Source organism: Neophocaena asiaeorientalis, unplaced genomic scaffold (genome assembly GCF_003031525.2).
Source record: "Neophocaena asiaeorientalis asiaeorientalis breed wild unplaced genomic scaffold, Neophocaena_asiaeorientalis_V1.1 scaffold825, whole genome shotgun sequence".
In the NCBI taxonomy this organism is placed as follows: Eukaryota; Metazoa; Chordata; class Mammalia; order Artiodactyla; family Phocoenidae; genus Neophocaena; species Neophocaena asiaeorientalis.
In genome coordinates, this window is record NW_020173937.1 from 57,290 (window position 1) to 72,937 (window position 15,648).

Genomic DNA, 15,648 nt, shown 5'->3' on the forward strand with positions numbered 1-15,648 from the left:
AGTGTTTGCTATCTAGCCCTTTTCAGCCAGAGTTGATGCTGCTGGATCACCTGGAACTCACTGAATCCACAGCAAGTTTTTCTCTCCCCTCCCCCACCTCCTGGAGCTCATAAGTCAAGAACACGAGCACAGCAATGCTTGAAACTGACTGTATGTCCAACAGTCATAGAGGTTTGTTTAATAATAAATCTCAGTTTTTTATAAACATTTTATATTTTATAAGGAATAGATATAATAAGCAAAATATTCAGATGATTAAAGCTATGTTTTAAAAAGCAGTATTTTGTTATATATAATTCTATATAGGAAAAGTACCATAACTGGAGATCAAATTCATAGCAACTAAAATTTTTATTTAATAAATGGTTCAAAGCACAGTGCCAAAGGCATTAACATTTAAAAATTTCACTAAAAGGAAAAAATACTGTAGAATGCACAGCTGCAGAAAACTATACTAAGTTATCAAAAAACTGCCTCAGATGGCAAAAAGAAAGACTCCAGATGCCACACCTAATTATTCCTCTCTAAAATAATGCCATTTATGTTATAAAACATGAGCACTCAAAAGACTGGAACTCTTTTTTTTAATTCAGTGGCCGTATTGTTAAAAGGGCAACAATTAAAGCTGTTGGGCTTTATACGGTGTTAAAGTTCCTATCAGAGGGAATACAGCACAACAGACTTCAGCTAATCCTTATGACTGAAGGTGCATGAATGACTGAATTACAGTGGTTATAAGAAATGAGAGCTGCTCACTTTCCAGAAACTACAGCTCACAGAAAACCAACAAAAAGCACAATGAGATACAGATCATTGACTTACAAATGTGTAAAACTGAAAGTCCAAGTTATTCCTACATCATGTTTAAAATGCTTCAGAATTCACACTGATACAATACTAGCTTTCTTCTGGTTTTGGTCATACTTTTCTGCTTTCTGAAGGAGATTATTTTTCTTCTGCTTTGGCTAAATTACATATACTAGTTTATATCAGAAATGGCCAGATCTATAACTCTGTTCAAAGTTTTAAAAGATCGCTTGAGAATGGTTTCTAGGTATTTCTATGCCACCTTTATAGTTCTAGTTTCTCTATAAGGAGTAGTTTCACCTTGTCGGTTTTATTCCAGGCTAATTTACGTGCTTCCGGAAGGAATGACCTCTCTAATCCAGAGTGTGGGTGGGAGACCACCCACGTCACCAACATGCACATTGACTCACTCTGCCTCTTCGCTCTTCTCAGCTCCAGCCCCTGGTGAATCTTCCACCTCACCCCTCCTCCTGTCACGGCCCTCCTCAGGGGGTCTTCCATCACATTCATGGGCTCGGTTGCCACCTCTGGGCTGGTACAGCTGCAAGCCTGGTCGGTCCTGCCAGGACAGAGGGCGTGTTACTCTTCCAAGGGCCAGCAATACAGGAGGGGGCAACAGCTCTATTTCTAGGGCCTGATAATCCTAATTATCCAAAGAAAATCAGTCTTGAAGCTAAAAATCAGACTTTTTCACAGCACTATCTCAGAAATCAGGCATTGAGATTAAAAAAAAAAAAGAGCCACGAAAAAGAAAGACAGTTAATAATAACTTGGAAGTAAAGTTAGTGTCTGGGAAACTGTTACTGCTCAAAGCCAGAACACTCTGTGGAATTAATACAATCACGGCATTCCCTCCTATTGTGAGAGGTGAAAACTCAAACACACTCATCTCAGCCCCTCAAACTCGCCACGCAGGGTGGATGCAAAGTCTGGAACATAATGAGGCATGGTCTCTAGAGATACGGCTTTTTAGAGCTATGAACTGACCAGTCACACACATTTGTAATTAGCAATTTCTGTGTAGCTTATTCCTCAACTGTCCCCTTTATGGAAAATGCTAACCAGCCATCATACTAATCTCTTAGAGGTGGTGGGATAAAAACATTCCTGGATAAAGTACATAAAATGAAATGAAACTGCTTCAGGGAATGAGGAAAGCAAAGCCAGGGAAGGACAAAGCGATTCTGCAGGCCAGGACCAGCCTTGGGGAGGCCAGCCAGCTCTGCCGTGGACCCACCCCTGAGGGAGCCGTCTGCTCATGTGGGTGGAGCAGCAGCCTTAGCCTTCCACGGCCACCTAGGGGCCAGGGCAGTGTGACTCGGGTGGGCACGTCCTATGCTGTTTCTCCAGGGCTCACCACTCACATTTGCCCACTCCTGGGCTGTGTGTGGAGGCCCCACAGTTACCACCATGGGGCTTACCAGAATGTTCTTTTCCTTAATATCAGCCTGGCCAATGAGAAGGGTGGGAAAGGGCTTGGCAGGCCATACAGACCCGAATCCCGTGTAGACAGAGGCAGGCTTCACACACCACCTCTGCCCGGGGCCAAAAGCATGGCTCTGCTTTCGCAGGGTAATGTCTGTGTGTACAGACGGATTCTAGAAGGACATCACAACCCACCTCGTGAGAAAGGAGCTATGACACATAGTACCTTATTACCACTACAGCACCACAGCTTTAACTGAGCGGAAGAGTCACCTCGGGTTCCCACTCCCAAAGCTGTGCCCATACCCGTCACTCACTGCTGCTAAATGAAGAGGCAGGTGAAAAACCAGTGCTCGTGTGAACGAACCCAGCAGAAAGCCCTGAGGTTACAGTAACTGCAGAAACCTCTGAGTATATGGACGGGGCTGGTCAAGGGTGAAGATGAGTAGACTCCCTCTGGCTGGGGCTGGCCTTGCCTTCACTGCAGACACTTTAAAAATCAACATAGCGGGACTTCCCTGGTGGCGCAGTGGTCAAGAATCCGCCTGCCAATGCAGGGGACACTGGTTCGAGCCCTGGTCTGGGAAGATCCCACATGCCGTGGAGCAACTAAGCCCGTGAGCCACAACCACTGAGCCTGCGCTCTAGAGCCCGCGAGCCACTACTGAGCCCGCGCGCCTAGAGCCCACATTCCGCAACAAGAGAAGCCACAGCAAGGAGAAGCCCGCGCACCGCAACAGAGTAGCCCCCGCTCACCGCAACTACAGAAAGCCCGCGCGCAGCGACAAAGACCCAACGCAACCAAAAATAAATAAATAGATTTATAAAAAATATAAATAAATAAATAAAAATCAACATCGCTGATACCCACCACCCCCTGGATGGATCTGTGGGGATTATGCTGAGTGAAAAAGCCAGCCTCAAAAGGTTCCATGCCGTGCTCCCATTTCTACAGCTTCCTGAAATGACAGAATCAGACACAGGACAGAGGGAGGCTGCCAGGGTCGGGGGCGGCGGGGCACGTGGATACGGCCTGCAGCCCAGGCCTCCGTGCCCTCGGCTCACCTGGACGCCAGGCTGTGAGGGCTGGCCAGCACCACGGGGCCGGGCCTGGCAGGGAGATGACCCGTTACAGTGCTCCTCTGTGACGATGCGACCCCAATGCCATGCCGGTTGTGCAGAGCTGGCCCGGGTGTTTACGGCCACCTCATTATCCACTAATAATCAGAATGCTCTTGGAGGGGGATCACCTCCCCCCACAAACACATCAGAAACACATCTACCTGTGGAATGGTTCTCACAGAAACTGGCAGAAGACCCTCTACACAGCCAAAGCTGCAAGAGCTCCATGCAACTGGTCTGGACAGAAGGAAAGGCACCGGGTCAGGACCTGTGCCCCGGGGAGATCTGTAAGGAGGAGAAAGTCCTCGTGGGTGGACCCTCGCCCCGGGGAGCAGGCAGGCTGAGCAACACCCTGGGCATCCCAGTCCTAGGGTCCCGCACGGAGGAGACGGCCCTGCTGCCTGCTGGGAAATCCGCTGAGACAGACAGAGGTGCTGGAGAAGCTGGGACTCTACTCACAAGGAGTGCCTGTGTGCAGCGTGCTGACAATCAGGGCGGAGAGAGCTTTGCAGTCGCAGCTGCCACCTCTCTGCACTCCAGATCTGAAGGGGTGAACACCCTGGCATGGCTTCCTGCACACCACAGCCTGGCGTGAGATCTGGGCAGAGACTCGGCCTAGCAGTGAAGAGACAGACCTGTGTCTCGGGTGGGGTCCAGGTGGGGCGGCAACAGCCATTGTCAGTGTGAGCCCCTGGCTCCGCCCAGTCCACAAGGCAGCTTAGTGCTGGATCTGGGGCAGACAGGCCTCACACAGCAGTGCAGCCACCTCAATTCCTGTACCCACAACGTCCCAACCCCCAGCCCCAGCCTACTCCACACCACAGCCTTGCGTGAGATCTGGGATGAACACAACAGAGAAAGGGATGCGACCCCGGGCTGCTTCTGAGCAGAACTGTGGACACCTACACAGGTGACGCCTAGGTCCTCTGTGGCCTCAGCTGCTTCAGCACTCACCTCCTTTGGGGCAGACACTCAAGAGCAACGGAGCCTGACTGAACTCGACCCTCAGGGCTTCTACTCCAACAACTGGGGAGCAGAGCCCCCACCCCCGACAGGGCAGTGACAGCCACGGAGCAGAGAGGAGGCCCCACCTCACAGCCAGCCCAGGCTCTGGATAGTACAACACTGACCACACCCCCATCAAGGGGCTTACGGACAGCACACCCTGAGGAATGACGTGGCTGGTGGGCATACCAAAACCAGCCCTGGCACCAAAAACACTGAATACACACCGTCTGCACAGGGACAGTCCCACATAAAAACACACTTTCAAGACCTCAGTAGATAACTCTTTCTCCTAAATTCTTAGAGACAGAGAAAATTAAGTAGAGTGGAAAGGCAGAGGAACTCCCAATTAAAAGAACAAGAGAAATCCCCTGAAAGAACAAATAATGAAACAGAGCTCATCAGTCTACTGGACCCCAAGTTCAAAAAGGAGGTAATAAAAGTGCTACCTGAATTAAGAAAGATTCTTGATAGAAATGTAGATCACTGTAACAAGGAACTAGAAACTATAAAGATGAACCAACCAAAAACAGACAATTTCTGAGAGAAAAAACAATCAAGCAATGAACAGCAGACTAAGTGACACAGAAGAATGTGTAAGTGATCTGGAAGATGGAATAATGGAAATCACCCAATCAGAGAAGAAGACAGAAAGACAAATTTTTAAAAAATGAAAACAAAATATGAGATGTATGGGATAATATAAAATGTGCCAACCTACACATAATAGGGATTCCAGAAGGAGAAGAGAGAAAGAAGGGGATTGAAAATGTATTTGAAGAAATTATGGCTGAAAACTTCCCAAACCTAAAGAAGGACACACATATCCAGGTATAGGAAGCACAGAGGGTCCCAAACAAGATGAAACCAAACAGACCCACACCAAGACACAGAATTAAGATGACAAAAGTGAAAGATAAAGAGAGAATTCTAAAGGTAGCAAGAGAAAAACAAAGAGTTAGTTACAAGGGAACCCCCAGAAGGCTATTAGCTGATTTCTCTGCAGAAACTTTCAGGCCAGAAGGGAGTGGCATGATATACTCAAAGTCCTGAAAGGGAAAAACCTGCAACTAGGATACTCTACACAGCAAGATTATCATTTAGAATAGAAGAAGAGATAAAGAATTTCTCAGACAAGCAAAAACTAAAAGAATTCAGCAATACTAAACCTACCCTTAAAGAAATATTGAAGGGTCTTCCTAAATAGAAAGGAAGCAAGGATCTATAGGAAAGGCAAGTATATAAAATGATTGGAGATCACTTAAATAAGCCAGTACCTAGGTTAAAAAACAATTTAAAAAAATTGTAAAAGCAATTATAACTACAATTAACAGTAAAAGGATAAGCATGAACATGTAAAACAGGACATTACAAGTCACAAAATGTGGGGGAGGGGAGTTTTAAAATGTAAGTATTTTGGAATGTTTTTGAACTTGAATTACTATCAGTGTAAAGAAAATAGATATAGTGATGGGTTAACATACTCAAACTCCATGGTAACCACAAATAAAAAATATACAATAGATTCACAAAAACCAAAAAGAAAGAAACTCAAGCATACCACAAAAGAAAATCATCAAGCCACAAAAAGAAAAACAAAAAGAAGAAATGAACAAAGAACTACAAAAAACAACTGGAAAACAAGGATTAAAATGTCAGTAAGTACATATTTATTGATAATTACTTTAAATGTCAATGGTCTAAATGCTCCAATCAAGAGTGGTAGATTGGATAAAGAAACAAGAACCTACAATATACTGCCTACAAGAGACTCACTTCAGGGTGAAAGACACACACAGACAAAGTGAGGGGATGGGAAAAGATATTTCATGCAAATGGAAATGACAAGAAAGCGGGAGTAGCAATACTCATATCAGACAAATTAGACTTTAAAACAAAGGCCATAAAGAAAGACAACGAAGGGTATTATATAATGATAAAGGGATCAATACAAGAAGAGGATATTATACTTGTTATCATACATGTACCCAATAGAGGAGCACCTAAATATGTAAAACAAATACTAACAGACATAAAGTGTGAAATTGACAATAATATATTAATAGCAGGAGACTTTAACACCCCACTGACATCAGATCCGTGAACCAATCATCCAGACAGAAAATCAAGCAACAGAAATCCTAAATGACACAATAGACCAGTTGGACTTAACTGATATCTACAGGACAGTGCATCCAAAAAAACCCAGAATACACATCTTTTCAAGTGCGCATGTTATGTTCTCTAGGACAAACCATGTATTAGGTGACAAAACAAGCCTACCAAATTTAAGAGGACAGAAATTACTTCAAGCATCTTTTGTGACCACAATGGTATGAAACTAGAAGTCAACCACAGAAAGGACAATGGGAAAAGAATGAACCCATGGAGACTAAACAACATGCTACTAAAAAACCAATGGGTCAACGATAAAATCAAAGAAGATATCAGAAAATATCTTGAGTCAAAAAAAGTGAAGACACAACCTTACAAAAATCTATGGGATGCAGCAAAAGCAGTTCTAAGAGGCAAGTCCATAGCGATACAGGCCTTCTTCAAGAAACACGAAAAATTTCAAATAAACAACCTAACCTACAACCTAAAAGAATTAGAAAACCAAGAACAAACAAAACCCAAAGCTAGCAGAAGGAAGGAAATACTAAAGATCAGAGAGGAAATAAATGAAATAGAGATTAAAAAAACAACAGAAAAGATCAATAAAACCAAGAGCTGTTTGTTTTTTTTTTTTTTTTTCAGTACGTGGGCCTCTCACTGTTGTGGCCTCTCCCGTTGCAGAGCACAGGCTCCAGACGCACAGGCTCAGCAGCCATGGCTCACGGGCCTAGCCACTCCGCGGCATGTGGGATCTTCTCGGACCAGGGCATGAACCCGTGTCCCCTGCATCAGCAGGCGGACTCTCAACCACTTGCGCCACCAGGGAAGCCCAAGAGCTGTTTTTTTTTAAAAGATCAATAAAATTGACAAGCCTCTAGCCAGGCTCACCAAGAAAAGAGCGAGGACCCAAATAAATAAAATAAGAAATGAAAGACATGAAAATAAAAACTAATACCACAGAAATACAAGTCATAAAAGAACACTATGAACAATTATATGCCAACAAATTGGACAACCTAGAAGAAATGGACAAATTTCCAGAAATATACAGCCTAACAAAACTGAGTCAAGAAGAAACATATAATTTTAACAGACGAATCACTGGATGTGAAATAGAATCTGTAATAAAAAATAACTCCCTACAAACAGAAGTCCAGGACCAGACAGCTTCAGTGGGGAATTCTACCACACATACAAGAAGAACTTATACCTATCCTTTTAAAACTATTCCAAAAAATTGAAGAGGAGGGAACACTCCCAAATTCATTCTATGCAGCCACCCTCACCTTGATACCAAAACCATACAAAGACACTACAAAAAAAGAAAATTACATGCCAATATCTTTGATGAATAGAGATGTTAAAATCATAAACAAAATATTAGCAAATCAAATCCAATAACACATAAAAAGAATCATTACACCATGATCAAGCTGGATTCATTCCAGCCTTGCAGGGATGGTTCAACATATACATATCCATCAATGTGATATACCACATTAACAAAAACAAAGAGAAAAACCACATGATTATCTCAGTAGATGCACAAAAAGCATCTGACAAAATTCAACATCCATTCATGATAAAAACTCTCACCAAAGTGGGTATAGAGGGAACATATCTCAACATAATAAAAGCAATTTATGGCAAACCCACAGCCAACATAATACTCAATGGTGAAAACCTAAAAGCCTTCTTGCTAAATTCAGGAACAAGACAAGGATGCCCACTCTCACCACTTCTATTCAACATAGTATTGGAAGTCCTAGCCACAGCAATCAGACAAGAAAAAGAAATAAAATGTATCCAAATTGGAAGGGAAGAAGTATACTGTCATTATTTGCAGATGGCATGGTACTTTCTATAGAGAAACCTAAAGTCTCCACACATAACTATTAGAACTAATAAATGAATTCAGCAAGGTAGCAGGATACAAAATTAATACACAGAAATCTGTTGTTTCTTTACACCAGCAATGAAATATCAGAAAGAGAAAGTAAAGAAACAATCCCATTTAAAATCATGTCAAAAAATAAAATACCCAGGAATAAATTTAACCAAGGAGGTGAAAGATCTATATGCTGAAAACGATAAGATGCTGATAAAAGAAATTGAAGATGATACAAAGATATAGAGGGCTTCCCTGGTGGCACAGTGGTTGAGAGTCCACCTGCTGATGCAGGGGACACGGGTTCGTGCCCCGGCCCGGGAAGCCCCCACACGCCGCGGAGCAGCTGGGCCCGTGAGCCATGGCCGCTGAGCCTGTGCGTCTGGAGCCTGTGCTCTGCAACGGGAGAGGCCACAACAGTGAGAGGCCCGCGTACCTAAAAAAAAAAAAAAAGAAAGAAAAAGAAATAGAAAGATTTCCCATGCTCTTGGATCAGAATAACTCATACTGTTAAAATGGCCATACTACCCAAAGCAATCTACAGATTTTATGCAATCCCTATCAAAATACCCATGACATTTGTCACAGAACTATAACAAATAATCCTAAAATATATATAGAACCACAAAAGGCCCAGAAGTGCCAAAGCAATCCTGAGGTAAAAGAACAAAGCTGAAGGCACAACACTTTCAGATGTCAGATTATACTACAAAGCCACAGTAATCAAAGCATCATGGTACAAAAAACTGACATACATATCAATGGAACAGAACAGAGAGCCCAGAAATAAACCCACACACCTATGGTTAATTAATCTATGACAAAGGAAGCAAGGATATACAATGGAGAAAAGACAGTCTCTGTAGCAAGGGGTGTTGGGAGAGCTGCACAGCTACATGTAATCAATGAAATTAGAACACTCCCTCACACCATATACAAAAATAAACTCAAAATTGTTTAAAGACCTAAATATAAGACATGACACCATAAAATTCCTAGAAGAGTACATAGGCAAAACATTCTCCAACAGAAATCGTAGCAACATTTTCTTAGGTCAGTCTCCCAAGGCAAAAGAAATAAAAGCAAAAATAAACAAATGAGACCTAATTAAACTTAAAAGCTTTTGCACAGCAAAGGAAACCATCAACAAAATGAAAAGACAACCTACAGAAGGGGAGACAATATTTGTAAATGATGTGACAAACAAGGGGTTAATATCCAAAATACATAAACAACTCATAAAACTCAGTATCAAAAAAACAAACAACCCAATCCAAAAAAATTGGCAGAAGACCTAAATAGACACTTTTCCAAAGAAGACATACAGATGGCCAACAGGCACATGAAAAGATGCTCAACCTCACTAATTATTAGAGAAATGCAAATCAAAACCACAATGAGGTATCGCCTCACACTGGGCAAAATGGCCATCATTATAAAGTATACAAACAGTAAATGCTGGAGAGGGTGTGGAGAAAAGGGAACCTTCGTTCACTGTTGGTGGGAATGTAAATTGGTGCAGCCACTATGGAAAACAGTATGGAAGTTCCTTAAACAAACTAAAAATAGAGATACCATATTATTCAGCAATACCACTCCTGGGTATATATCTGGAAAACACAAAAACTCTAATTCGAAAAGACACATGCACCCAATGTACACAGCAGCACTATTTACAATACATAAGTCCCCTACATGTGAACCTTCAAGTTGCGAACTTTCAAAGATGCAAATGTGTGTTCCATCAACGTCAGGTGTGAGTGAAACTGCAGCTTGCCCTCCATCTCCTATTGCTGACCACCCTTCAGCTCTACCATCTCCCACCTCCTCTCCCTCCTCCAGTCAGTAACTCTTCTTGCCTGTTCACTTGATGCCAACCCCTGTATGCCAGCTGTTGTACTGGACTACTGTACTTTTCAAGGTACTGTATTGTAAGATTAAAAATGTTTTGTTTTTTGTGTTTATATATTATTTGTGTGAAAAGTATTATACACCTATTACAGTACAGTACTATATAGCCGATTGTGTTAGTTGGGTACCTAGGCTAACTCTGTTGGACTTACAAACAAATTGGACTTATGAACATGCTCTAAGAATGGAACTCATTCATATGTAGGGGACTTGCTGTAGTCAAGATATGGAAGCAACCTAAATGCTCATCAACAGATGAATGGATAAAGAAGATGTGGTATATATACAATGGAATATTACTCAGTCATAAAAAAGAATGAAATTCTGCCATTTGCAGCAACATGGATCGACCTACAGATTGTCATACTAGGTGAAGTTAAGTCAGACAGAGAAAGACAAATGCTATATGATATCACATATATGGAATCTAAAAATAATACAAATGAATATATATACAAAACAGAAACAGGCTCACAGACACATAAAACAAACTTATAATTACCAAAGGAGAGAGGGAAGGAGGGAGGGACAAATTAGGAGTATGGAATTAACAAACTACTATACATAAAAATAGATAAGCAACAAGGATTTACTGTATAGCACAGGGAATTATATTCAATATCTTGTAATAACCTATATTGGAATATAATCTGGAAAAAATGTCTGAATCAGTTTGCTGTACACCTGAAACTAACACAATATTGTAAATCAACTAAACTTCAATTTAAAAAAATCGTAACTCTGTTAATGATGTAAAAGAAAGCACCATGACATGTCATTAATATTTTCCTTACTGTCTTAGGGGTAAAATGTATAATCTTTCCATTACTTATTCTCAAGCAAATAGTGTGAATGTGCCAGTTTTATACTAAATAAAAGGTTCTTTTTCTTTCCTGGTTAAGAAAAAAAAATTGATTCTCTGAGAAAAGATGCTGCTGGTTTCATTTCAGGACTTGGTGCCCTCTCACTGGACAAGAATAACTGCTCTGCAAATACAGACTCTCAGGGCAGTGAGCTCCCCTAGGATGCTGTCAGAAGCTACGATCCTGCACCTCAAGACACCTCAAGACTCTCGGTTAGAAAAAACATTTCTGTTTGGAAAAGCAGTTGTAAGCCTGCAGGATTACAGTTGATACTCTGAGCAGACGAAAATGAAGTGAAAGGTTATCCCCAGTGAATAAAAGAACCTTGCTTCCCGTGTCCTCCTTCTTGGGTGCCAGCTCATCTTCGCTCTTCTCCCTTCCTGGTGTCTCTGCTGCCCCCACAGGGCCGCCCCCATCCTGGCTCCCCTTCTTCCCTCGGTCTGGGGTGAATCCTTTCCCCCTTTTCAGCTCTTCTTTGCTTCTTCTTGAAAACTTATCCAACTCATAGTGAGCTCTATGTTTTCTGCTGTCACCCAAGTGGTATCTTTGTGCTTCAAGCTCTTTTTCTCGGAATCTTCTCTCCACGTCCCTTTGCTCTTTATCACTGTCATTTTGTGACCTGTGATTCAACACAAATTATCAATAACCTTACATAAACTGCTTGTCAATTACCCGTCTTCCCTTCCAGACTTCAAGTTCAGAAGCAGGCAGGGGATATATCAGTCTGCTCATCACCGCAGTGCCAAGTTTGCACGTGACGGGCACACGACAGGCATTCAATAAGAAACTTTTGAAAACATGAATAAACAATAGTAATTTACTGTTACACTTGAGTCACACATATGTAATAGGCACTCTGCTAAGGTACCATATACACATATTTTTATAATTCTTAGTAAATATAATCCTCCCTTTTTTTACAGATAAAGTAAATGAGACTAAAAGTACTCAAGGGACTTTCCTAGCAGCCCAGGTGCACATCCGTCGTGACACAGAGCTGGTATTTACAGCTGAGTTTCTGTTCCAAGCAGAGCTAAAATTAACTAAAAAAATTAATGCATGCATATATCAAACTGAATTAAATGAATAGTAAGTAAATAAATTGCTGCTTAGCTCATCTGGTTCTTAAAGTCCTTCTCTCCACGAGCCTCATATACGTACGTCTGTGGCTCCCCGCACGCAATGGCAGCAGGGCTGATGGGAACAAAAAGAGCTACAAGCACAAATCTGTACCAGAAACATGACAAAGGCACTGCTGTATCACAAGCAATAACAAGAGATACACCCGTAACATAAACCAGAAACATGACAAAGGCACTGCTGTGTCATAAGCAATGACAAGAGATACGCCCGTAACATAAACCAGAAACATGACAAAGGCACTGCTGTGTCATAAGCAATGACAAGAGATACGCCCGAAACATAAACCAGAGTGATCATGGATTTGATAGTCATGTACAAATTAATCTTATCAACAAACCAATTAACCAGAATCCCTATAAAGAAGAAAGAAAACCTTTATCACAAATGTGCAAGAAAGGTAGTAAGAAGTCATTCCAAGTACTGTGATTCTGGGCAAAAAGCAGCCTCATCCCATGACCTTGCCATTTCCCCTCCAAATTCACCCCTAGCCACCCCTCTGAGCAGAGTGGTCCTGGGCTCCAGGAAGCTCTGCAGGCACCCACGTGCAGGACATGGGGAGGAGCCCTGGGTCAGGGGAACAAGAATCCCAGCTGCACACGGCCCCCTGACTGTGGACCCAGGAGGGAGGGGCTCCCTGCTCAGAGGCTGCCGTGCATCCCGTCCCCAGAGCACTGCTCAAACTCCTCTCATGAGCCGCTGTGCGTGAGCAGGCGGGGGACACCCCCGCCGCGTAGAGGCGGGGCCAGTGGACACCAGCATCCACGGCTGCTGGGCAGATCCTGGCGGGACCAGAGGACTGACCACTCCAACAGAGAAAGGGCAGCACTTGGGACTCTATTTCTGTATCACAGAAGATCTCCAGCGCCTAAAAGGCTGGGCTCTCCAATTTACAATTCTGCAGCTACACTGAAGGAGGTCTGGAAGATCAAAAGGGCAAGATATCTCAAAAGACAGAGGAAAATTACAAACTGATAAAAATCACCAAGTAAAGAGAGTGGGAAGATCTTGAAGATGGAAGTGCAGAGGCAGGAATCCAAGAGAATAACCGGGAGAGGAGATATGGAGGAAACAATACCAGGACAATTCCCTGTTTGAAGACAGCCTCGAGGATGCAGACTGAGCAGTCCACCATCAGCGTGACTGCTGGTCAAGGAGAGACAGAGCTGTGGGCAAGAGCAGCCCAGCAAACTCCTGAGTTCCAGGTAGATCATGAAATACAAGCACTCACACAGGTAGATCATGAAATACAAGCACTCACACTGACAAAGGATATACAACCACAACTCGATGACAACCTCGGGGGCTTAACATGGTCAGAGAAACGAAAGCACGGCTCACTTTTCCCTGAGCTCCTGCAGCGAGCTCTCCAAGGGCTTGGGCTTCATGACTGCACAGCTGGGACCGAGTTCCTGTTTCCCATCTCTGGTGTCAATTTCCTCTCCTCTTTCTTTTGGCTTCTCAGTGCTTGACTCCTCTCCCTTTTCTGATTTCTTGAGAAGCTGAGAAATTATAATGATAGTAAAATATCCCTTTAGGAGTATATTATAAAAGAAGGTATTTAATAAATCATTTAAAATATACACCAATATTGAGCCCAAAGGTTTGAATAGCAAAAAAACATAAGCTAAAGGTCCAACGAACAGGTTTTTGGTTAAATACACAGGGGAACATTCTTTCAATGAAATACTTTCTAGTTATGAAAAACAATTTAGGATAATGTGATTAAAAAGATATTATATTAACGAAGAAAAGAATGTTACAAAGTGGAATGATCCAATTTCTATCTGCATGTTCATTCACACACATAGAAAAACCTCTAAAAGGCTTGCAACACTGTGTTAAGAGTTATTATTTTTAGTTGGCAGAAATGAAATTATTTTCTTTCCTTTCATCTACAGGTTCCAGTTTTTCTAAAATGAACAAGTATTACTTCGGTAATAAGGAAAAAAATTCTTTTAAAGGATGGCTTTATATTAATGACTGAGAATAGTTTTAAAAACACCTGTTACTCTCTTTCTTGAAACAGATTTAGAAGGTTCCTATGATACGTTCGTTTAGGTATGAAATTAGGCCTCTTCCTCCCTGTTCCTGCTCTTTGAACTTTAAGCACCACAGGTACAGTCAGTTTGTAGAACATGAACCGAAGTCTACTTGTGAGAATTTTGTTCTCACTTATAAAAGTGAACTTATGTAAGTTGCAGCAGACAAAAACCACACACAGATACACCTAGACTAAATGAGCCCACTTAAGGATGAAACACAGACCGTCAGGCAAACGCTGCAAGCTGCTTCTCATCAGTGGACTATGCTCCCTGCCTATGGGGGATCCTTTCAGACAACAGTGTATCTTTTTTTAATTAAAAAATTAATATATGCAAACCACAGGGCAGTGCAACAGTATGTCTCCATCCACCCAACAAATAATTTTGTGCACCTATGAACTGTTTTTACAATATTTCTGAAACCAAAGCTTTTTCCAACACCACCTCCCCAGCTGTCCAGCACAGGCTGGGTGTCCCATGACTCAACCCAGTTCTGACACTATCCACCTGGAATTAATGTCAGATCCCACAGGACTGTCCCCACTTCAGAGGCCAGTTGCAAGTCCCAGGTTGTCACCAGTACTTCTGACTGGCCGGCTATAAATTCAGGGGGTTCTTGAATGATACTGACTCATGGAACTTAGGGAAGTGCTTTACTTACTATTGCTGGTTTATTATAAAGGATACAAATCAGGCACAGCCCGATGGGAGAGATGCACAGGGCTCTCTCGGCTCCACCCCCTTGGCAGCGGGATACGTGTGTTCACCAGCTGGGATGCTCTTCAAACCCCACGCTTCAGGGACTTTTATGGAGATGCCGTTACACAGGCATCATTGATTAAACCTCTGGCCATGGATGACTGAACTCAATCTCCAACCCTTTCCCTCTTTAGGGGTGGGGATGGGGCTGGAGGTTCCAATGCTATAATCACGCCTGGTCTTTCTGATGAGCAGCTCCCATCCTGAAGCTATCCAGGTTCCCAGCCACCTGTCAGCTCATTAGCATACAGAGGACACTCTTGTCACTCCAGAGATTACAAGGGTTTTAGCAGCTGTGTGCCATGAACTGGGGCAAAGTCCCTGGGCTCAGGGCTAGGAACGCAGTTGTGGGTAAGAGACAAGTGCCCACAATTAAGGACTCACACTTGATAGTCTTGCCAAGGTGGTGGTGGCCATGGGGGTGGGAGGACGGTATACACAGTGACAAAAATAGAAAACCGTGAACCAGATAATCTCAGGTGGTATGAAACGCTACAAACACATGATAAACAGACTAAAAGGACAATGAGGTGTGGGGCAGGGGAGGAGGGGGAATGGTTTCTCAAGG

The 15,648-nt window shown here is 42.7% G+C and overlaps 1 protein-coding gene across 1 annotated transcript in view; it reads right to left on the reverse strand.

Moving 5' to 3' along the window:
- Window positions 1-374: 374 nt before the first annotated feature.
- UPF3A (UPF3A regulator of nonsense mediated mRNA decay) overlaps window positions 375-15,648 on the reverse strand; it is a gene marked incomplete at its 5' end in the record, with an annotated part of 27,001 nt that continues 11,727 nt past the window's right edge. Inside the window, 3 exons of the mRNA XM_024752641.1 lie at window positions 375-1,366; window positions 11,461-11,755; window positions 13,618-13,778. Coding sequence (XP_024608409.1) covers window positions 1,214-1,366; window positions 11,461-11,755; window positions 13,618-13,778 — 609 coding nt within the window. The remainder of the gene's footprint in view (window positions 1,367-11,460; window positions 11,756-13,617; window positions 13,779-15,648) is intronic.